Genomic DNA, 24075 nt, shown 5'->3' with positions numbered 1-24075 from the left:
TATGACATGTTTTCTGAGGATGAGACAGCATTTTCTGGCTGACAATATTTTGTAGGATAAATGCTAGATCACTTATCTATTGCACAACAATGGTGTATAATAAACAACCTCAAAACTTCAACAGCTTGTAACAATAAATTCTTATTTAGTCCATGAGTTTATAGTGTTCAGATGATCTTGTCTGCACTTGGCTGATCTTGGCTAGCTTGCAATCACTTGACTGTTTGGCTGCTTGGATGATCTTTACTGTACTCATTCATATACCTGGCATCTGGCTCCTTGATGATCTAAGAAAAAGAAATATTCAATTGGTATTGTGGAGAACTAACAAGACTTTGAGATTGATTGCAAGCAGAATCAGGGGAAAATGAAGAAAAGAGGACATAACTTGAAGTAAATGGATGTGCTGAAGCTAGCTCTTATTGATTCAGGAGACTCTACCATTAAATTGCCTGGAATTTTGCAAGCCAGTCCTCAAGCCATGATCTAAGATGGCCTTATGGACAGGTATGGGCAGGACCTTTTTTTATGAGGTAGAGGGCAAAAACAGAAGTGGAAATGCTTGAGCACTTTTTAAAATCTCCAATTGGTAGTAAGTTGACTAACATCCTATTAGGAAGGGAAAGGCAGATGGCCAAGCCCAAAGGCAAAGGTGGGATAGAAAACCCCATCCAGAAAGGGAGGGCATTGCCAAAATTACAAGGAAAAGGGTATGAAGAGCAGGAGTGAATAATTGGAGAAAATTAAACAACCAAACTACCAGTCATGTTAAATGACCCCACAGATAACTGATATCATTCTCAGACTAGGAGGATCACTCTGTCAAATCTGGAATTTGCTTCTCTATAATTTTTACCTATTGATTTGCATTTAAGGAATATATAACACAAATCTATTGGGTTTCTTTTCTGCATAAGAGTGCTTCAGTTATTTGAGGATGGCTGTCATATATACTTTCTGTCTTCTTTTGGAATTATACATCTGCAGGCTAACTTTTCACTTCTTCTGCTTTGTGCTTATGTGAGTTTCCAGACCTGGTTATTCTGTTTGGACCACAGTTAGTCTAGATTCCTCTTAAAACCTGATACCCAGGATTGAAAGAATATCTTAGAGCTGCATTAACCAGTATGATAGCTACTAGCCACATGTGACTTTTTTCTTGGGAGAGAGAAAGAGGGGAGCATGTTCACGGGCACCTGCATGGGTATACACAAGAAGAGTTGGGCAGGAGGAGAAGGAGAGAGAGAATCTTAAGCAGACTCAGTACCCTCTGTGGAGGGTGATGTGGGGCTCTATCTCATGACTCTGAGATCATGACCTGAGCAGAAACTAAGAGTTGGACATTTAATCAACTGAGCCACCCAGGTGCCCCACGTGACTTTTGAGCACTGGAAATGTGACTAGCCTAATTGAAAAGATTGTAAGATACCTCATTAGTATTTTTATATTGAATACATGTAAAAATAATGTTTTGGATATATTGTGTTAAATAAAATGTATTTTCAAATCGATTTCTCCTGTTTCCTTTTATTTTTAAAAAAATGTGGCTATGAGAACATTTAAAATTACATATATGGTTTGCTTTATACTTCTGTAGGATGGCATGAACTTAATACTGCAAAACAGGCAACCTCAAAACATCAGTGATATGAAACAATAAATAGTTCATTGCCCAACTATTACCTCTTTTTAGCTATACTCTATTTTCTTACTGTTATTGCCACACATTGTGTTAATTTTTTAAACACATGTATTAGATGTTATAAATCTCATGGTCAGCTAAAACTTTCAAATTGTCTTCATATACATGATTGTCAGGTCATGCTCTCTCCATCTTGCAGTTGCCTTTTTAAATGCAAGACTTTGTATACTAATTAAATGCATAAATTCTGTTCCTAACTTAAGAAAAGTTGAAGACTACATATTTTTCCTCTCAAGATATTGTTTTTTAAATGAAGCTATTGATTTAGAAGTCCTGGATTTTAGTTATATTTGTACTGTTAACCAATTGCTTAACCAAGGGAAGACACCTCCCCTGTTTAATCTGTTTCTTTATTATAAAGCATTACATTTCCCTTAGTCTCAAACTCTAAGACTCCATTCATCTATGCATCTGTTATTCTCCAAAGATGTGATAAATGAATTCTTGTTTCCACATGATATTTGATGGCATTTTTCCCCCTAAAGATCAGAGGCTTGACATGAAAGAAAGCTTCTAACTTTCTCTGGGAGAAATTATCAATGGTGTGAGGGCTAGGATGGGGACTTGGAGGTGTGGAGCTGATTTGTAGCATTTGCTAATTCTTGTGATGTAAATCTTCACCATTTTACCAATTTCAGACAATCAACTGGCTTGGAAGATTCCAGGCAATTTAACAGTAGGCTCTCCCAAATCAGTAAGCACTGGCCTCAGACACCCAATTATTTCAAGTTACGTCCCTTTGTCTTCATTTTCCCTTGATTCTGTTTATGCAGTCAGTCTCAAAGCTTATTAATTCTCCAATTGAACAGATTTCTTTTTCTTTCTACTGTTGCCATGAGAGTCAAGGAGTTTATCTCCTTGATGCATTGCATACAGTAGTCCTGGTATTCCTCATCCTCTCCTCCATCTTAACCAGTCTTACTTCATTTGCTCAGCACCAGCTCCTGGAGCTCTTGCACTCAACAAGTGTTTCTTTTTCTTCAACATGTCCCTGCCCCCATCCCCTTCCTCATTCATTTCACCTTTCTAAATCCATCTACCCTTCCAGGCTTCCTGAATTCCCATGTCCTTCCTAAGTCCTTCCTTGATCCTCTTATTCTGTAGTGATTTCTCCTTTCTCTTACAACCCATAACAAATATTCACTATGATTTTCATTTGGTTGAAAAGTACTACTTACCTCACGTTAGTGTAACCCTGGTGTTGGTACTTAAATAGTTGATGATTTAGTCAAGTCCCTATATTTGTCGCAAACTGTTCTTAGTCTAGGGACTGTTTGCTGTGATTCTTTGTTCACGCTGTATTAACAGTGCTATGCACATAGGCACATCATGATTCCAACCGTATCTGTATCATTTAGCTACTCACTTTTCACCCCGAGCCTCAACTTCCTCATCCATAGAGAGATAATGATGTTTGCTTTTCAAAATCCTTGCAAGAATTAGTAATAATATAGGTAAATTAACTTTCATTATGTTGGTGTTACCAAGTTTATCGTAGCAGGTACTCAGGAAGTGTATCTTCATAAAGTATTTAAGAATAAAAACAGCAAACTAACACGACAAGAGTAATATGAGGTTTCTTAATATTTTAATGTGAAGTAGAGTCTCTCAACAGATGGATTATGTATTTTTTCTCTTTACATGTTTTTTATAGAATCTATTGAAAATCCAAACCATACACAATAAGTATTTGAGTGACTCAAACCCGCTAAAAGTTGGATATATTAAAATCTGGGGGGTACCCTCTACTAATGTGACACAAGTTACTTTCACCTATGACAACCAGCAATTCATGGAGATGAATTTCAAGAGTGGCTATCAGGTATGTCTCAAAGGAATGTTATGAATTAATTTTATTATCCTACAGCGTTATCACCACTTTTATTATCATTCTTTTATTTGCTCATATTTGAAAGATTTTATAGATATGTGCAATAGTATGTTCCTGAAAAGTTACAAGTGTTAAATCCTATTGTAAAATGTGTAGCATCGATGGCCCTCCCAAAGCGGTCCAGGGATCAAGATCAATGCATTGTCTGGTGAAATCCTTTCCATGTGCTTCCCAGAAGTGGTGCCATGTGTCAAGTAAAGATAGTCTCTCAGGCTAGTGTCACAAAACTTAATTGGTTTCTAGAGCAGAGGCTAAAATGAAAGTGTAATCCTCTAAAATTATTGGAGATTTTTCTCCCTCCTTCCTGGAATTATTCATGTCCCTGGTCAAATTGATAGGTCTTATAGGTTGGTGAAAACTGGCAGTCTACTGTGGGAATCATCAAAATGAATATTCTCACTTGTGATGTGAGATAAAATTATTTGGTTAACAAAACAGAACGCAAAGATAGCAGACCCTAGTAGACCCTATAGCAGAGTCTGTTTTCAGAGCCGCCTACATGGAAGACAAATTACCAGTAGAATTACCAAGAAGTAAACACAGAAGGAAAAGTATCCCACTTTAGAAGACTAGACTGGTCCTAAGCATGCTCCAACGAACTGTAGTGGTCATTTAGCCAAGTTAAAATGGGTTAAGTCTGGTTCCTACCCTCCACCCAGTGAAAGAGTACCTCCCTGCTGATAATTGGATTTTGGAAAATGACCCTCTGAACACTCAGATGGCTTCACTCTCTCTAGTCCTTTCTAGTTCTCTACTTTAACATGTTTTTCCTAGACAGTTGAGCTCAAGACCACCCACTGCAAGTAATTACTTCCAGTAATTACTGATGCAGACCTTTGTAAGAAACTGTAGCGTATGGGGATGGTGAAAACATGAAACTGGACTACCCTTAGAAAGGTTAAAATCTAGAGGCAAGGCAAAGAGATTTTTATAAGCATTGGTTTTAAAGCTGAAAATATTAGCAAACAGTGTGGTGTAGCCTGATGAAGTGGAGAGACACAGATTCCCAACACAGGGATCACGCACACAACACATCCCCCCATTTATCCGTCTGGTATCAGTGACCTGAAAAGGAATCTTTATATATTTTTATTGCACTCTGGAAAAAAAATGAATGCATTGCTTTTGGTTAAATTCTAATTTGAAAAATGACTTAAAAGAGATATGTAAGAAATTCTCAAATACCAATTTTATCTCTTCTTTTCTGGCAGACGCTGATTATTCAATTGACTGACAAGATTATCAGCCTAGAAAAGCTAACTGAGGTTACCTGGATATACGGTGGCCCAGTAGTTTCTACTACACCTATGACAAGTACATTCCCAACAAGTTCTCTACATCCTTCTACAGTTACTACTAAGAATACAACTTTTGAGTCTACTACCACTAGTACTGCTAATACTAGTACTGCTTTTCCCATCACAACCACTGTTTTCCCAATAGGTACTACTGAGTTTGCAACCAGTCCTGCTGTTCCTAATACCACTATGCCTTCCCCCACGGGCACTACTGGGAGTAATAGTTCTCTTCCTGTCACAGACACTCCTTTCCCAACTAATGCCTCTTCATTGACCACTACTCCTACTCTTCCTGATACCACTGCACCTTTGTCAACTGCATTTACAACCAGTCCTGCTGTTCCTAATACCACTATGCCTTCCCCCACGGGCACTACTGGGAGTAATAGTTCTCTTCCTGTCACAGACACTCCTTTCCCAACTAATGCCTCTTCATTGACCACTACTCCTACTCTTCCTGATACCACTGCACCTTTGTCAACTGCATTTACAACCAGTCCTGCTGTTCCTAATACCACTATGCCTTCCCCCACGGGCACTACTGGGAGTAATAGTTCTCTTCCTGTCACAGACACTCCTTTCCCAACTAACGCCTCTTCATTGACAACTACTCCTACTCTTCCTGATACCACTGCACCTTTGTCAACCGCATTTACAACCAGTCCTGCTGTTCCTAATACCACTATGCCTTTCCCCACGGGCACTACTGGGAGTAATAGTTCTCTTCCTGTCACAGACACTCCTTTCCCAACTAACGCCTCTTCATTGACAACTACTCCTACTCTTCCTGATACCACTGCACCTTTGTCAACCGCATTTACAACCAGTCCTGCTGTTCCTAATACCACTATGCCTTCCCCCACGGGCACTACTGGGAGTAATAGTTCTCTTCCTGTCACAGACACTCCTTTCCCAACTAACGCCTCTTCATTGACAACTACTCCTACTCTTCCTGATACCACTGCACCTTTGTCAACCGCATTTACAACCAGTCCTGCTGTTCCTAATACCACTATGCCTTCCCCCACCGGCACTACTGGGAGTAATAGTTCTCTTCCTGTCACAGACACTCCTTTCCCAACTAACGCCTCTTCATTGACAACTACTCCTACTCTTCCTGATACCACTGCACCTTTGTCAACCGCATTTACAACCAGTCCTGCTGTTCCTAATACCACTATGCCTTCCCCCACGGGCACTACTGGGAGTAATAGTTCTCTTCCTGTCACAGACACTCCTTTCCCAACTAACGCCTCTTCATTGACAACTACTCCTACTCTTCCTGATACCACTGCACCTTTGTCAACCGCATTTACAACCAGTCCTGCTGTTCCTAATACCACTATGCCTTTCCCCACGGGCACTACTGGGAGTAATAGTTCTCTTCCTGTCACAGACACTCCTTTCCCAACTAATGCTTCTTCATTGACAACTGCTCCTACTCTTCCTGATACCAGTACACCTTCTCCTGCAAGTACCGCTATTGCTAGCACTAGTACTACCCTTCCTATCACAAGCACTCCCTTTCCAGCAAACACTATTGAAGTTAGAACTAGTACTGCTGTTACTAATACCACTATGCTTTCGCCTATAAGTACTACTGATAACACTAATACTACTGCTAACACTAATACTACTCTTCCTATCATAACGCCTCCTTTCCCAACAACTAATACTAATGCTAGCACCAATACTACTGTTCTAATTACCACTGCTCTTTCTCCAACAAGTATTGATATAACTAGTACCAAAAGTACTGTTCCAATTACAACTATTCCTTCTACAAATAGTGATGCTGATAGTACCAGCAATAGTTTTACTATTATGACTACTTTTTCTCCACGTACTTATACTATGGATACTAACATTTCTATGGTAACCACTTCTCCTAGAAGTACTGATGTTGCTGGCACTGGCAACCATACTCCTATTACCAGTTCTCCTTCCCCTACAATTTCTGGTGGTAATAGTACTAGTAATACTATTCCCACAGTGTTCACTCCTGCAGATATTTATACTACTAGCACTAATACCACAGCTATCCCCACCACCAGTACTCTAAATAGTACAGGGTATGCAGTAAATATTACTGATGCAGATAAGTCTAGCAGTGTTCCAGGTAACACTACCTATGTTTCTATTTCAAACACCACAGTAACCTTAGATACATTAATGACAGCTCGTCTAGATGCAGTAGCTCACCATCGGGTAACAACAAACTCTACAGTTAGTTATTTACCTATTACTGCAACTAATGCTACCACAGATATTACAAATATCACCACATCTGCTTTAAATACTACCATTCTTGGTAGAACAGCGATGAATGCTCCTGCTACTGTATCTACTTATATTGCAAATGTCACAAATGCTACTCTAGTTCCGTGATTAATACTCAAAGCAGGAAAATTACTACAGACATCTCTTTAAAACAACAGATATAAAAAATCAATTAGCAGATACATGATCTTATGCTACATAAATCTTCACAGATATTAACACTAGCTTTTATAGATATGGCTACTCCAAGCACTGTAGGTGTGGCAGATAGGTCTAAAGATGCATCCATGACTACATTTTAAAATGTAATTAAAGAAGATGTGAATCCTTGTTTTGCAGCCAGAATATATACTCTTATTTTAAAAACGATAACCCCTATAGCCCTATCAATTAAACTAGATATTTTATGTATCCTTGCTAGAGATTTCACAGATGTGTTTGGTATCTCAGACAATACCATATGAGGCTCCATAAATACTATTGCTTTAGATATAGTTATTGAAGTAACCTAACTTATTCTTGGGTTACAGGACATGATATTGTCCCTGGAATACTGATGATATGTGGCACTCACATGGCCCCTGTAGCAACAATTATTAATATTATAGTAAATTATTTAACTAGTAAGGTTAAAATCATGCTTCATTTTTCTATGACTTTTCCACATGCCATGTCTACCAGTATAGCAATTCACTATCACATATCCTGAAAGTATTATTGCTTCTAAAGCAATCCTAGCTGTAACTATAGATATGGAAAGTGCTACTATTGTAGATTTTGTACATACTTGGACTCCAGGAACTAAAACAATTAAATTAAAAATATTAGATGTTACCTTTATTATCATAGGAATAAAAATGTGATTATAGATGTTAAAAACATAACTTCCTAAACTTTGCAACCACTACTTCCATAGATATTACTGATACTCTTAATATAAATTTGATAAGTACTTTTATTTACAGACATTAAAAGCACTTCCAGGAAATTACAGTTAATTTTACTTAAGAGATAATCTTAGGCCCTTGCTGGTACCCTGAAAGACTGGATTCATTTACAAATCTCTAACTCTTTGTAGACCAGAAATCACCACGATGGAGATGAATATTTAAAGATATGGCTTAGGGGAGATAGTCTCTACCCTGGGATCAGAGTTCTTATTTAGTTTTAATTGACCTATAACCTTGTTTACTTTTTTTCTTATCTGCCAGTTTTTCCATTATTACTTCACTGTGAACTCTCCTGTGTTAGGACTTTGAGCATGTTCTTGGTCTTTCGTATCCAAATTTACTATTTATCCTTGGTCTGTTACTTTCTTAGATCATCCAGACCCCATAAGTAGACTCATGGTCATAACCTAATATAGCCAATTGAATGGTATTGAAGGCTTCACCCTAGAACAGTATTCTCAAAATGTAGTTTGGAGACTCGTGGAAGGCCACAGAACTCTTTCTGGGGGGTTCACAAGGTCAAATATATTTTCATAATACTATGTTCGTATATTCCTTTTTTATTCTTATTCTCTATTTGTAGACAGTGGCATTTTCCAGAGACTTTATGCTGTATGGTGTCACAATAGATGAATATAAAAACAGATACAAGGATCTAGCTGTTTCTAAGATAGACATTAACCAGATTTACAAAATATAAAATATCATTCTTTTCACTATTTTATGCCTTGAAAATATAGTTGTTTTTCATAAAAATGTATTATTTATGTAAACATGTAGTTGATATATTGTTATTTTTAATGAATGAAAAAATAAATATTTTACAAAGTAGTTTACAAATGCCTCAAGTTTAATTTGGAATGCAGTACATATTAGCATATAAGCCACCTAAACAAATCCAAAGCAGAGTCTTCACTAAATTTAAAAGTAAAGGTTTTTTTTTAAGATTTTATTTTCTTATTTGAGAGAGAGAATGCATCTGTGGAGGGAGGAGCAGAGGGAGAGGGACAAGCAGATACCAAACTGAACGTGGAGCCCAATGAGGGACTCAGTCCCACAACCCTGAGATCATGACTTGAGCAGAAATGAAGAGTCAGATGCTTAACCAACTGAGCCACCTAGATGCACCTGTAAAGAAAGCAATTTTGAGACTAAGTAGTTTGAGGATCACTTCCATAGTCAAATACATTATGAACTTCTCCAGCACTCAGGAGCTCCAGCATCTGTGGTTTGGTTCTAATTACACAAGAATGTCTACCCCCTACTATGAACACATCTGCATGGCCTTCTGACCTAACACCACACCTGTACTGTTGTGTGGCTGGCCTGACAGGGTTCCACATGAGGGACAAAGATTCATCAGTTAGTTTCATTTGCCTTTTCTTTTTTTCTTTAATGTTTTTAAAGATTTTATTTATTTATTCATGAGAGACAGAGAGAGAGAGAGAGAGAGAGAGAGAAAGAGAGAGGCAGAGACACAGGCAGAGGGAGAAGCAGGCTCCATGCAGGGAGCCTGATGTGGGACTCGATCCCGGGTCTCCAGGATCACACCCTGGGCTGAAGGCAGGCGCCAAACCGCTGAGCCATCCAGGGATCCCTCATTTGCCTTTTCGAATCTTCCCACAAACTGCACTCTTCTGAGTAAAGTTGACAGACCTTATACTAGGGCCTATATGCATCTTTACTTGACCTTCCAACTCAAACAAAACAAAACTCATAATTCCAAACTGTATCCATGACCTTAGTCATAGACTCCCTCACTTGTCTTTACCGAAGGAGCTCCAGTGCCCTTATTTTGTTGGTACCACAAACCCTGATATACTACAAAGTGTTCCGCGTCCTAGGGCACATGGGGTCCTGTAGCCAGCCCACCACACCAAGACAGATTAGTTGGCTAAAGGCTTTGTTTAAAGCACTTGGGATTTGGAAAACTAGGGATTAATTTGTTCAAACAACCATAGTTCTGTAGTTACTGAAATTCATTCCCTTTGTGTATATAAATCAATCATAATTGAAAATTTGGGATCTTGAAAAGGTAAGTACTCCTTAAAAAAAAAAAAAAGCAATAGAAACAACAACAATAACAAAAACCAAACAAAGTAGATAAAAGGAAACCTGGACTTCAAAGTACATACAATACTAGCACCTAATGCATAGACACCAAACTTCCAGTAAAGCCAGTAGTGTTCTTTATGGAAAACACAAAACAATAACAATGACAACAGTAACAACAAAGAATTTGGTCCAGAAGCATGCGTTACATATTGCATTGGATTATTTAATTGGATTGTTTGCTACTTAGTTGCCTTTATATTCTTCAGTCCCTCTTTTTCACTCATGATTTTGCATTTTAAGTATTATAAACCAGCTATTTGTAGAATATTCCTCATTTGGGGTTTGTCTAATATTTCCTAATGATTGCATTGATGTTGTATATTTTGGGCAGAAATACCATGAAGTGATGCTCTGTCGCTCTTGTGCACCACAGCAGCACGTATGTGACATCTATTTGTCCACTTTTGGTGACACTACCTTGATTGAGATGCTGTCTTCCAGGTTTCTCCACAGGAAAATTACTCTTTTATCTCATAGTTAGTAACAAATACATCATGAGGAATACTTTGAGGCTAGGTAGCTCTATGATTCCCCTCCTGTCTGTTTTGTCATGCATTGATGAGTATTGCCTGAATCAATTATTACTATGAATTTTTCAAATGGTTTTATAACTTCACATTCCTCCTTCACTCATTATTTGGCATTATAGTGGTTGTTTGTTCTTTACCATTTATTTTTTTTAGTAATTCTTGGTAAATAGCCACTTCCCTGAGTCCCCTAAATATGCCCCTTCTCTGAGGTCCCCACATAGCCTCACAATCCAACAACTAAAGTTCTAACTCCTAGCAATCCAGGGGGCTTACAGGCTCTTCTTTCCTGGGGCCACTTTAACTGGTGAGTGCCTATGTAACACCTTCAATGTGTGAAGCCAGAACAGGATTCCTGCCTGTGCAGGAAATGGATTAGTCAAGAGCAATTGAACTTCTAGCTCAGAGATACTTGGTCTTGGGTACATATGGGAAGCACTTGGAGAGTTTCATAATTCACTAATGCCTGGACTCTATGCTCATCACCCAGGTAATTGCAATATGGAATCAAGGTTGGGAGCCACCATGTTACTGGAATAGTGAGGCAGGGAGCTTTCCTGCTTAGTTTCTGCTGACTTGATGGTAGTAGGAATTTAAATATTGATGGGGATTCTAGCCAACAGGGGAAAGAAACTAAGTTCTCAGTTTCCTGAAAGAGAGAGAGAGACAGAGATGGGGGAAAAGAAGGAAAAAGGAGGAAGGGGAAGAAGGAGTGAAGAGGAAGAGAGAGAGAGAGATAGGAATGTGACAAAATATAGACAATGGGTAAAGGTCAATAAAGGATATATAAGAATTCTTGCAAGTTTTATATAAATTAGAAATTGTACCAAAATATTAAACAAGAGGGACATCTGGGTGGCTCAGTTGGTTAAGCATCTGCCTCTTGATTTCAGCTCAGGTCTTAATCTTAGGATTGTGAGATGGAACCCCACATCAGTCTCTGCACTCAGCAGGGAGTCCGCTGGTTACTGTTTCCCACTGCCCTCCCATGCTCTTTTATTCTCTTAAATGAATAAAAATAAATAAATAAATAAATAAATAAATAAATAAATAAATAAATAAATAAGATCTTTAAGAAAATATTTAACAAGAAAGACCGGAGTTACTAGAAACATGAGCCCATGGCTCCTCTTGTTTTCACACAACCACAGACAAAAAATAATGAGGGAATAAATCCTTTATTTACCCTCCTATTTACATGGGGTTTCTAGTAGAGGAGGTGAGATGAAGAAGGAACTATAGTCTCAGTCACTTAGAGTCGACCTCTCAGGGCTAAGGGGTGGCAGCCCCAAGGACAGAATGTTCAGGAAGTTGAGGTCTATCTCTTCCCACCTCAACGTTGAGCCCCTTCCTCCTGCAGTGTGTCATTAGGCCACTAAGAAACTGCAGTCACACCTTGTGAGTTGCAAAAACTTCAAGGTGTCTCATCAAGTCTCCTACCCTAAGTACGATTTTTTTTTGTTTTATTTATTTATTCATGAGAGACACACAGAGAGGCAGAGACTAGGCAGAGAGAGAAGCAGGCTCCATTCAGGGAGCCCAATACAGGACTCGATCCGGGGACTCCTGGGTCACGCCCTGGACCAAAGGCAGAAGCCCAACCACTGAGCTACCCAGGCTGCCCCTAAGTATGAATGTTTTAAAACATTTCCCCAGAAGTACTGGTCTGAGCTCTCTGTCTAGTATATGTATGATGTAAATGCATCCCTCTTACCTATAGAAATATCATTCTGTATAGGTTGATAGAGAGTTCCTCTCTCTAGGTAGTTGAGGAGGAAATGCTCAGTGGCACTGGGAAACCCTCAGAGGTGGATTGTGTGAGCCAAAGGGAAAAATGACCATTGAGGGGTTTGTAGAAACTTGACCATAGCCCCACAAGGGCAGAGCAGGTGCTTGTCCCAGTTTTTATTAGTTTCAGTGGTTCCTGTTCTAACCTAATGTCAAGCACACAGATGGTGCTCAGCAAATATGTGCATGATCACTACATGCTGAAGTCAGGAGATGGAAAGAAAAATAAAATTAAAGAAGGAAGGCTAAATAAGAACAAGAAATTCCAGGGAACACAAAGGAAAGCAGAGGTGCTTAGGTCCCACACTGGGCTGTGAGCTGGGCAAAGGGAGACTTGGGAAATTCTGGCACAGAACCTGGGGGCAGCTGCCTCAGTAGCTTGAACCTGCCAGGGTAGACGGGACGGTAAGGCTGCTGTCTAAATTGAGGGTTGGCTTCTGAAACCCAGCCAGAAAGGGTGTTTGGTTTTTGTTTTAACCTGGGAGGTTGAAGTTGAAAGGATTTGCTTGGGGGCCTTGGAGTAATACAGAATATTGGAATAGAAATGTCAGACTTGACAAGGCAAAGACAAAAGTGGTCTGTGCTCGTTGTTTTATGCTTCTATCTGCATCTCATCTTTATCTGTATGTTTCCTCATGCTGTAGAGAGTAATTTGCGTACTTCACACAGCTGCCAAACGGCATCAAGCATGTTTGAGGATCAAAAGGAAATCCTCCATTTTCCTTGAATGGTGGGACCACAGAGATACTCAACTGCGAGCACACACAGTCCTCTGGCTTCAGGTGAAACTAGATCCTTCCATAATCATAAACTTTGTAAAACCTCTTTGATTTAAGGATAGCAAGTCCCTCTGCTCACACATTACAAGGCCCAGAAGTGGCCCCAAACATTAAAAATATCCAAGACTAAGACTGCAGGAACTGAATGCTAACACTGAAGATGTTGCATAATCTTTGAACGGAGCCTCCAGAATTCTCCAGAAGTTTCAGCACATGTAATGGGCTCAGTATCTGGCACATACCTCACCAAGCCCAGAGCTTACTCTGCTAGGAAGCAGGGCTATTATGTTCGATCAAGGCTGGTCCCCTCAAGCAGTGGTTAACAATTTACAGAGGCCAGATCCCTGGTTTCAAGGGGTTATAATTATGATTATGATTCCTCTAAATACCTTGGGATAGCCAGAGTAGGGGTCCCTTGCACATGAACAATGAGCAAGGCAATTCATAAAGTAGAATGGTGACTTTAAGTCTCAAAGGCACCACACAGGTTCTCAATCTTAGAAACCAGAAGTGCCCCCCAGAAGCCCAGAACAGCCATGACCAATACCCCTTTCTTGTCGATTGTGGTTGCAAATTGCAACCTGACTCCACAAACCATTTGGGTCTATTCCCTACTCTGTCCATCTGAACCTTCTTGACATCCCCTGCAGAGCTATGGATTGCCCCTCTCCACCTTGGTCTTGACTTTTTCAGAGCCCAATTCAGCCTGCCCTGCCAGTTAGTCTCTTGACCCCTCATGACTTGAGTGTGGAGAATGTCACACTTGGTGGGATAAGTGAAAATCATCTGATAGTAGAGGCACAGGTGAGGAGACCAAGGACTGCTTTCAATGTTGCTTTTTGGCAACCGGGTCCTCAAATGCCCTCTGGATGCCTTATACTGAGCCATTCAAGAGACCTCCCAGCTGCCTCCCTGGGCCAAAGGCTCAAAGGAAGGAGATGGCAACAGGAAGCGGGTTGAATTCTATTTAATCTGTTGTCTTGAACTTTGTCCCCTATAAACAGAGCCTCTCCCTTTACTACAAATCACACATGTGGCTTGCTGCCTCTGCCTCATAGGGAAGGCTGGACAAAAAAATGCCATAAGAAAAGAGAAACAGGAGCCCCCCTTAGGGTCAGCATGGGCAAAGGAGGGCTTGCAGTCCCCATCTCCCCAGGTGGCATCCCCTTAGGTAAGCTGGAGCATCAGGCTTCTCAGAGAGTGAGCCAGCCTTGAATCCAGATTTTGTCAGAAAATATGTGGTCTCATTATTGTTTCTAAAGCTTTAAAAGATGAATTGCATCCCTGAGCATGGAAGGAAGAGCCTTTATGGAACAAGTGCAATCACCCAGGCCTACAATGTTGTGGCCTGATTGTGGGAAGGGGGACAGTCAGGGTCTTTGGTGAGCCCAAGCAGAGGGGAGTTTCTGTATTTGATATTAAGGGGAAGGCTGAGCAGAGTGGAACCTGAGTATTTGACATGAGGATACAGTATCAGACTACAACCTTCAGGGTGGCAAGAAGCCAAGAAAAAGCCCCCTGCCCAAACAAGAGGGCAGCCAGAGGGAGGCACCTCAGGGTAGCAGTGCTGGAGCTTGAGAGGCCCACTGGTGCAGCCCTGAAACCTGCAGGGGTTTTGTCCTGGGGTTCCACTTTGCCTCCAGAGGACTCCAAGCAGGGTCCCCGAGTAGTAGGGATGATTTCTGGAATCCAGCCTGTCGTATTTTCCACCACCTCCTGCAGGACAAGGGAAATGGGAGAAAATGGGTAAAGGCAGAAGCCTCCCCTACTCATTTCCTTTCTTCCACACTTACTTGGTGATCCCCAGTCCCTGCAGCCTCACAAACTAGCTGGGAGACTGCAGCCACCCCACTCCAGAACAGCATCAGTCCATCTTTCTACTCCCCAGCCACTCCTTCCCTGACCCAGTATTCCCACCTTTGTAGTTCACCAGCCTCCTCCTTTCTTTTTCTGGCCTGGCCCTACACCATCCCAAACCCCTCCATCCCCAGCCCTGAGAGGGTGCTGGCTCCTGGGACACTCACATCAATGGTCTTTATTATCACCATCTGCTGGGCGCCCTTGCAGGCTTTCTCAGCCTTCTTAATGTTCTCTGGAGTCCACTCAATATTGTTCATGGCCATCATGCCCTCCATGGAGCTGCCGTGGACAGGGGGAACACATGATAGGCTAGGATCCACTCAAATCTTTGACAAAATGCCCTCATGTTTCTTAACAATATTTCCGTGTCAACAAGAGCCAAAAGGAATGCCTCACAACTCAATAAGACAACCATGATTCTGGCAGAAAGAGAAATAGCAAAACTCAAAGATGAGGATTTTTCTAAAGTGAAAAAGAGAAAGTCCTGACTCTTTTAAGACGTAGTTCTTAATCTGGAGGTCATAAAGTCCTGGATGGAATGACTTCAGGGAACTTGTAAAGGCCCTGAAATTGTGTGTGAAATGGGTGTGTCTGCACAAAAGTGCCTTTTCCTTGGAAAGGAGTTTCAGGGCTTTCATAGAATCTCAGAGACAACCTTCACCTCTAAATAATTAAGGGTTATTACTTGAAAATAAACAGTTTTGACTGAGTCAGAGAGCACATGAGAAAAAGGCAGACGAGGAATCTATAAATAAGTGATCTAACTTTTAGAGGTCTGTTCTTATCTGCTTTTCTGAATGACCTTAGTGGTATGGGAGGGATGCTATTTTGTCTTATGTCAGGGCTTTGAGAGTCAGACATCGACAGAAGCCAGGGTTAGGATGGTAGGCGCCAACAAGGCAGCCCACCAACGAATCCTGACTCACTATGTAGGGGGTAGTAGGTGGTATTCCTTTTCTTCCTTCCCTGATCTTCCCCAAGACCCCCCCCACACACACTTGAAGGTCTCATCTTCCAGGATGACTTACTCTGATACCTCCTCCCCCAGCTCATGGGCCACATGGATGATGTCAGGGTACCCCATGCAGCTGGAGATGTTGTTTCGGGGATAGTAGAAGAGGAAGATGAGGCACATCTCATTAATTGTGCTGGGACCCCCCTGGGGAAGAAGAGGGGGAACACAAAGTTACTAAGGCAAGCAGAGAGTTGGGAAGAAGGCAGGCAGAAAATAGGGCAGGTGGTCGTTGTGCCAATGATGCCATTTTACTTTTCCCTTAACCTACAACCAGCTGACTGATTGTTACTTCTACTTCTTACCCACTCTTTCCTCTCCCTTCCTCTCCCTCCAATTGATAGACAATCATTGATATTATTTCCTAAGCAATATCCCATATATCTGTCCCGTCCCCTACATTGCCACGGCCTTTGCTCTGGTTTGAGCAGATAAAATGGTTGAGGAGATGAGAGAAGATATTGAGTTTCCTGAAAAAGCCACTCCCTTTTGAGTTTCTCCAGGATTCCCCATCTCCACATGTCCTAAAGCATGACCTACTCAAATAAGTCACATGTTCAGTTCACCGCAGTGGGACCTTATGGTTTTTCCCTGTGACTCCCCTCCTGCATTATCCCCATTTGTCTCTTACAGTATGTATCACTTTCTACCTCACATGATAGTAGTATATATGGCTGTAGTTTCTTCCTCAATAGCATGCAACCCCTTTGGAATCCTATGAGCACTGAACCACTCTTGGCACACCAAAGGGGTGGTGTTCCTTGTAGACCATCACAACAGTGGTTAACTCTAATTGAGAATTCACTACAAGTCAGGCAATGATCTAGATGCTTTACATAGGTTAATCAACTCTCACAACAATCTTATGAGATACTATTATTAGTTCTTGTATGAATTAGAAAACTGAGGCATAAAGAGATAGAATAACTTGTCTAAGGTTAGAAAGCTACCAATGATTATGTTGACATTCAAAACCAGGCAAGAAGGGACTCTAGGGTGGCTCAGTGGTTGAGTGCCTGCCTTTGGCTGGGGTCGTGATCCCGGAGTCCTGGAATCGGGTTCCACATCAGGCTCACTGCAAGGAACCTGCTTCTCCCTCAGCCTGTGTCTCTGCCTCTCTCATGAATAAATAAATAAAATCTTAAAAAAAAAAAAAAAAAAACAGGCAAGGAGACCAAAAGTCCATGCTCTGTGTCACTCTAACATGCTGTCTGTCCGGGGTCTTAGTGGGTCATCAACAGAGAAAGTAGGGGATCCTTGCACCCATCTTACAACCACCGGGGTGTGAGAATATGAAATCCCCAGGTGAATGGGTAACACCATTGGAGGAAGAAAAGGGCTTCATCTAGAATAATCAGAATCACTCGATAGCCAAAGCCAGGGATGGGCTCTATTCTGAGGCTTCGTCCTTGACTGTGACGGGAAGGGAGGTACTTACAAAAGTCAAGGAGTCCCGGTCCAGCGTCTGGTAGTGACACTCTACCAGCAACTCGTCTCCCTATTCAGAGTGAAACACAAAGGCTGACAGTAAGACACGGAAGGACTGGTGACAGCCTTAGAGCTCCCTTGGCTAACAGTGATGAGCTCCCATCCTGCCTCCCCACCCCGACTCCAGTCCTGCCTCCCAGCAGGCTCCCACCGGTTTGATCTCCACTCGATACGGTAAATCCCGAGTCTCCTGCAGATTGAAGTCATAGGAATCATCTTTGCAGATTGTTTGGAGTTGTGTCCCATTTCTAGAGGGAACGAAGCAGTGTATGAGCTCATGCTGGGGGCACAGGTTGCCCATAAAACAAAAAAGCTCCTCCTTCCACAGTCTTATTCTGGTCACCTCTACTCTAGGGATAGTTCTAGTTCTTCCTTACTCCCAACCAAGCATAACCCTATGCTGCAGAATAAATAACTATCCTCAAATTTGTTCCCACATGCCGATGGGAAAGCTTCAAGTCCACGCCTTCCCTTACCTGTATTGCACAGCCTGCAGAGCACGGCCAGCCAGGTGGGTGTGGAGCAGGTAGCCGTACACCTGTATGTCAGGCACTGGGGCCCCATTCATCTGTGATAGGGAGGAGACCCGTCTGGTTTGTTAGGAACTCTCGTCTTGCCCTGCTCCTTGATTTGCCCCCCTTAATATGGAAAACCTTCCTCTTATGACCGACACAAGCCTCTTTCATTCTTACTGAGCCCTCCTAGACCCTCTTCCTGGCCCACCCTCCAACTCCCAAAGCCCAACTCCTTCCTTCCCTTGCATGATCCAGGTTAGCAGTTTTCCCAAGCACCAGGCTAGGCTGTTGGCCATTCGCCAAGTCCCAGGCTCAGGCTGTGTGTGCTTATGGACCAGCCCAGATCTGTGATGGGAAACAAGAAACTTCAGGAAGGATGTGCCCTCCCTCCACCAGCCTCACCTCCTCAAACTTCTCCGTCTTGCACAGCCCATAGGACAGGAAGGACTCTGCGCCCGGGGGTATGAAGTGGATGGGGAAAGTGAAGAAGCCCAGCTGGAGGACTCCCATGTCATATTTGCGCAGCTGTGCAGTGTAGTATAATCGGATCCCCGAGGAGTCATACACACCTGGTGCAGAATGGAACAGTGACAGAAGGCAAGAGAGCTGATCACAATGTGGGAGCGAGAGACCCAGGAAAGCTGAGACAGGGCTGTGACCAAAACGAGCCTGTGTGCTTCCCACAGCACCTTCCCAACACCTAAAAGCATCAGCCAGCCGCACCAGCTCTTCCTCCAAAAATGTTCTAGATGCTCACCAGGAAGGTTGTGAAAATTGCTGTAGTGAATCTCCAGTCGGATCCACTGGGGGTCCAAGGGGGTCCCAAGAGAGACACCCACATCATCTGGAAACTGGTAACTCTGTTGGATGGAGGAAGGTTTGGCAGCAAGGAGGGCCAGGTGCTAGGTGCAGGGGCCAGGACCTGCCTATGTTTTCTGGCCCTCGTCCCAGACCTCCCCTGTCTGCTGGTTCTCCATCAGTCCAGCAATCCCAGTCTCCTGACACCATGCACCCCCTTAGCCACCTATTTCCCTCATCTCAGGACTCACTGTGCCCCCGACAGCCCAGCCTACGATGACCTGTGAGCAGAGGGAGAAGGCAGGGTCAGCTCCATAGCAGTCACTGATGCCCGTGGGTAGAACGCTGGCATTGCCACAGGCATACACCAGGATGTGATGCACCATTGTCTCATCATGCTCCACCATCTTGGGCTCAAACTGGGTGAGAGAAGGAAGGCAGAGCATGGTCAAGATCTATGTCAAGTCCTATCCCCCCATTCCTTTGCCCCAAATAAAACTACACCCATTCCACATTTCTGTTTCTCTTCCTTCTCCATTTGTTCTGTTTTTCTTCCCCAAACCATCACTTACCCCCAATTCTGTCTGACTTCTCTCTCAGCCCCTACCCTTTTAAACTCCTTCCCTGAGTGTGTGACATACCGAATCTAGCTGAGACAATCCCTAAGACTTCTGAATTTCCCTTAATAACCTCACCAGTTCACTGTATCTGCGCACAGGCCTCATTGGATCCTGCTCTAAAGAAAAAAAAATGACTCCCACACATTTGCTAGTTATTGTAAGATCCTATTGTAAGTTATTTGAAATCCTTCAACTGTGAAATCAGGTGATCAAGTTGGAGTTCCCTCTAGCCAAAATTCACTGACCTGACAGCCTTTGTCCTCCAAGCCTGAACTTCCTCCTAGGCCATGAGTACGATTCTGGGTCCAAGGTAGGGCTCAAGACTTTGCTCTTTGGAAACACTAATTGATGACCTCCATCAAAATCTCTGCTGCATTGTGGGGCTTGATTAGAAAAGTGTTGGGAGCTATAGTTCTGGGCTCAGGAAGCATGAACCCCGCCCCCCACCAAATCTGACTTGGCCCCCATATTCTCCTGGCTACTTCTCTCCAGCTTCCTCTCAAAGTTTTCTGAACACCATCCCTTCTCAGTTGGCTGTGCTCACTACCTTGTCCATGTCTGGTTCCCCATACCTTGAAGATGTGATGCTTCTTGCTAACGATGGGGAGAGGGAGGAAGGTGCAGGCATACGTGGTGTCATCCTCTGGAATGAGGAACTGGAGAAGGACACACACAGACTGAGCTGGGTTGGAAATGAGCTCTCAGAGAAGCTGGGGAAGGGACAGGCCCACTTTGCGTCCTCAGGGGGCTGGGGGAAGTCACATTTACCTCGATTCAAGGAACATACTGGGTATTGGGTGCCAGAGTAGGGTCTGGATTGAGTGGGAACATGGGAAGGAGGCTTTGAGGTGGCTGGGTGGGGTGGGGGCCTCTTACATCAGTGATCTCCAGGTCATGGATGATGGTATCCTCAGGAATGTCAAGGTCATCAGGGTGGACTATTTGTAGCAGGAAGATAGACTTGACAAAAGTACGGTCCCGGTCCAGCTTCAGAGTGTCATCCAGGCCATAGGTGGCCAGCACCCTCATGGTGTCACTCTAGGGATGTCAGCGGCATTGAGGTGCTGCCCATGAGCAACACTTTGCACATATCCACACCCAAGAACTGACACAAGCCACTTGCTCACATATACACAATGGAACAGAAAGAGCTTCCAACTGGAGGTTGGAACTAGTCGGGTTCTAGTTCTACCTCAGAGGCCAACTTGCTGGAAACTTTTAGCAAGGACATCCCTTCTCGATGCCTGTGTCCACATCTGGGAAATGACACCCTAACGTTCAGTGAAATGAGGCAAGGTTCTTGGAGAGGGGAACCCAGGGGAGGTTGAGGTGGGTGCTTAATCAGTGGGCTTGTGGATTTGGAAGGGAGGACAATGGAAAGGCAGAGAGGGACAGGACCCCTGGGAACTGTGACTGCTGCCTGAGACACGTGCATATACCAGATTGGTGGTGACTGAACCTCCCCAGAAGGAAAAGCTGCTTAGGATTGGGTGCTTTCTCCCCTTACTGTTTTACCGTAATGTCTTGGTCGTGAGGGTCACAAGAGCGGAAGGGCCTGGAGAAGCGCATGGTGGTGTAGACAGCATCCTCCGTCAGCCCCTGCAGCTCAGCATCCTGGCTCCCGTCCTCCTCCAGGGTGTCTTCATCTACCAGGTGCTGATCCTGGGGTCCAGTGAAGATCAAAGAGAAAGAACAGGAAACCCCTGTGGTCATGACTTCAGAGCAGCTGTTCCCTTTAGCAACCCAAGCTAACCCAACTTTTGGTTGATCAAAAGTAAGTGACAATTTTAAGCTATTATTATTGTAGCTGCTGCTGTGGTTATTAGACCATTTTATGCTGCGGCCCACCTGACTGAGCCTAATGGGAATTAGGGCTGGAGACTGGGTCACCAATAGCATGGACTCTCCCCCATTGCCCTGCATTTAGTGGTGCAGGACTCCCTCAGTCCAGTGATTCCATTTCTTAGCACCTTAGGACTAAGGAGCCTGGAAGGCCTAGTTTGGAAACTCTCCAAAGGACCATTTCTGTAGGGAGAGGTCAGCAGTCAGCTGGTGTTCTGGGCATGGGCCTGGATATGTTTGGAAAATGTGGATCCTTCCTGGACTCAGAGCCATCCTCAACTCAGCAAGGGACCTTCATCCATGGAAGGGGGCCACCCTCAGACTTACCGAGAAATAGACGTTGCCGTCGGGCAGGACTCCTCCAACAACCAGATCGCTCCCCGTTCTGGCGTTACGATTTGTGACACCCAAGCCCACCCAGCCAGCTGTCCGGACCTGCAGCTCAAAAGTGATGATCTCAGCCTCAAGGTCAAAGTCCCAGCGCAGGAAAATGACGTTGGACGGATCTAGGAACCTGGAATAACGCAGGCGAGATGTGGGACCAAGGCCTTTGCCTGGGGAGGGGACTACCAGGGCCGTAAGTAGGAGAAGCCTGAAGAGAAGGGCACAAGTCATGGCTCCTGGGGTCTGGAGCATCTCTCCTACAGATGGACACGCAGGAAGTATGGGTTTATATGTGTCCCTACCTGTGCCAGGCACTGTGCCATGGGGGAGGGACAGACTGGGGCTCTTCTGATATGATTATCCTCTGGATTCAGAGTGGTGCCACTTACATAACTCTGGAGGTATGAGTGTCCAGAGAGGGTACAGAGAAGATAGCTCTTGCCCTGGAGCTGGGTCCTGATGCAAAATTCTCGGGAATAGATCATTTAGACTCTTGCACCCCAACCCCATGCCAGTGTCCTGCCAATGGGGACCCTGCAGAATCTGGGGGGGTTGGTTTTTCCCTGCCTCTCCTTCCTTGTCTTTCTACCTTTCTGCAACCCCCATCCCTGTGTCCTTGGATGTCCTTAGTGAACATTCTGCCCTCTGGCACCTGCCCCCCACCCCAGTTTTTATGGGCATCTTCTATATCTGGAACTGGAGCAGAGCAGAGGGTGGGGGCGAGAGTGATTACATGCAGCAGAGGAAGGAGAGAAGTTTTGGAGGAGGCGTTCAGGGAAGGTGATGATTTCCATCTCTCGGAGGAGTCTTAGCTACTAATCCCTGGAAGGACACATAGAGGTGAAGGAGCCATAATCAGCTTTCCAGATGGGCAAGTCTGGGGTGGCCTTGAGTTTCTGCACATTCCTGGGGAGCAGCAGGAGGAGGGGAGGGGGGAAGAGGGAGAGATTGGGGGATAAGTGTAAACTGGCCCTTGGGAGGCTTGGTGCTCTACCCTTGTTACATGAATTGCCTGCCAGGGCATTTAGTGACTCTCGCTCCACTGGGGGCTTGGCCCAGGGTCCTCGCTGGCAAGTGCCTCAGTATTCAAACCATAAAAGCACAGAAGGAATGTTAGAAAATTAGAATACCAGAGTGAAAAGGAATTTTAGATCCACTTAATTTTTAGATGAGGAAAGGGAAATTAAATACCCAGAGGTAACACGAGTAGTGCCTGAACCCCCATCTGGTCGGAGGCAGAGCTAGTACCAGAACACAGGGGTCCTGCCCCCCCAGCAGTGCTCTTTCCATTATTTTCTTAGGTTACAGACACCCACGGGGCGCCTGGCCATCCGCCATGCCTTCCCACCGAGGTTTGCCCTGATGGAGTTGTCATCTGCTGACTGCTTCTTAGGGAAGGGACTCACTCGATGCCTGGAGGTTTCTCTGTCCAGGTTCTGACACAGCTGATCCAGCTGGAATTGCCTCATTTTCCCCCAGTGTCCTTTCTCCATCAGACAATGGAGGAACACTGAAAAATTAACAAGGACTTGTGCCCAGGAGGTATTGTCTCCCAGCACAGAAACTGGACCACACATCACACGGGAATTCATCTCAAAGGGGGGTGGGGTTGGGGGGGAGGTGGACAGGAGCTGGAGCATCTGTTTATGCCTCTAGTCACGGCCTGCACACTCTTTTCAGTATCTATTGAGTTCATCAAAGCTGGTAAGGACCCAGCTGAGGTTGTTGGCAGCTGCTGTGAGCACCTGGGTAGGAGTTATGGTGCAGTAGGAAAAAAAAAATCTATTTCCCAAGGCAGCAACCATAATGCCCAACTCTGGGCATGGGAGCAGAGAGGTTGCTAGGCAGCCATCTGGAAGGAAGAGGCTTACCTTGGCCCAGGTTGGGAGTAGGGCCAAGACCAGAGGAGGAGCCTGACCTTGAGGAGCAGGAATCCAGGGAGGAGATAACAGGAGTGTCAGAGACACTCTGATCCCAATCGCATTTGGGGATTAAGGCTAAGGGAGGAGGCGACAGGGAGACAGGTGAGCCAGCCCTGTAAGCCAAGATGGGGCCAGATCCCTTATCGTGCAATCTATCTACCTGCCTGAGGGAGGGACAGGGAGCCAGTGCCTGCAGCCTCAGAGTATCTGCTCCTGGGCTCCCTCTGGCCACTGGCAGGATTTTTCTCTGTCTGTTGACCTTTTCCCCTAGTTATGGTTTGTTCCCCTTGCCCGGCCTTCTTCC

The 24075-nt window shown here is 44.0% G+C and overlaps 2 protein-coding genes across 3 annotated transcripts in view; one reads left to right on the top strand and one right to left on the bottom strand.

Moving 5' to 3' along the window:
- MGAM2 (maltase-glucoamylase 2 (putative)) overlaps positions 1–8922 on the top strand; it is an 86335-nt gene extending 77413 nt beyond the window's left edge. Inside the window, exons 47-48 of the mRNA XM_038559358.1 lie at positions 3357–3524; positions 4805–8922. Of these exons, the coding sequence (XP_038415286.1) occupies positions 3357–3524; positions 4805–7279 (2643 nt within the window). The 3' untranslated portion in view covers positions 7280–8922. The remainder of the gene's footprint in view (positions 1–3356; positions 3525–4804) is intronic.
- Positions 158–22588, bottom strand: LOC482755 (putative DBH-like monooxygenase protein 2). 2 transcript variants are annotated; one of them, XM_038559365.1, is made up of 14 exons: positions 21793–22588; positions 21139–21285; positions 20500–20661; positions 20196–20279; positions 19255–19422; positions 18963–19065; positions 18608–18774; positions 18167–18258; positions 17842–17938; positions 17641–17700; positions 16219–16349; positions 15355–15469; positions 14883–15046; positions 158–287 (listed from the first exon to the last, which is right to left on the bottom strand). In XM_038559365.1, the coding sequence occupies exons 1-14, from the start codon at positions 22099–22101 to the stop codon at positions 257–259; spliced, it is 1830 nt and encodes a 609-aa protein (XP_038415293.1). In that variant the 5' UTR covers positions 22102–22588; the 3' UTR covers positions 158–256. The 2 variants fall into 2 exon arrangements, with proteins under 2 accessions (XP_038415293.1, XP_038415292.1); XM_038559364.1 differs by lacking the exon at positions 158–287 and having other exon boundaries at positions 11957–15046; positions 21793–22587.
- Positions 22589–24075: the final 1487 nt, after the last annotated feature.

Source organism: Canis lupus, chromosome 16 (assembly GCF_011100685.1).
Source record: "Canis lupus familiaris isolate Mischka breed German Shepherd chromosome 16, alternate assembly UU_Cfam_GSD_1.0, whole genome shotgun sequence".
NCBI classification, from domain to species: Eukaryota; Metazoa; Chordata; class Mammalia; order Carnivora; family Canidae; genus Canis; species Canis lupus.
Note: the sequence above shows the minus strand (reverse complement) of the source record. Positions and strands in the feature narration are given on the sequence as shown.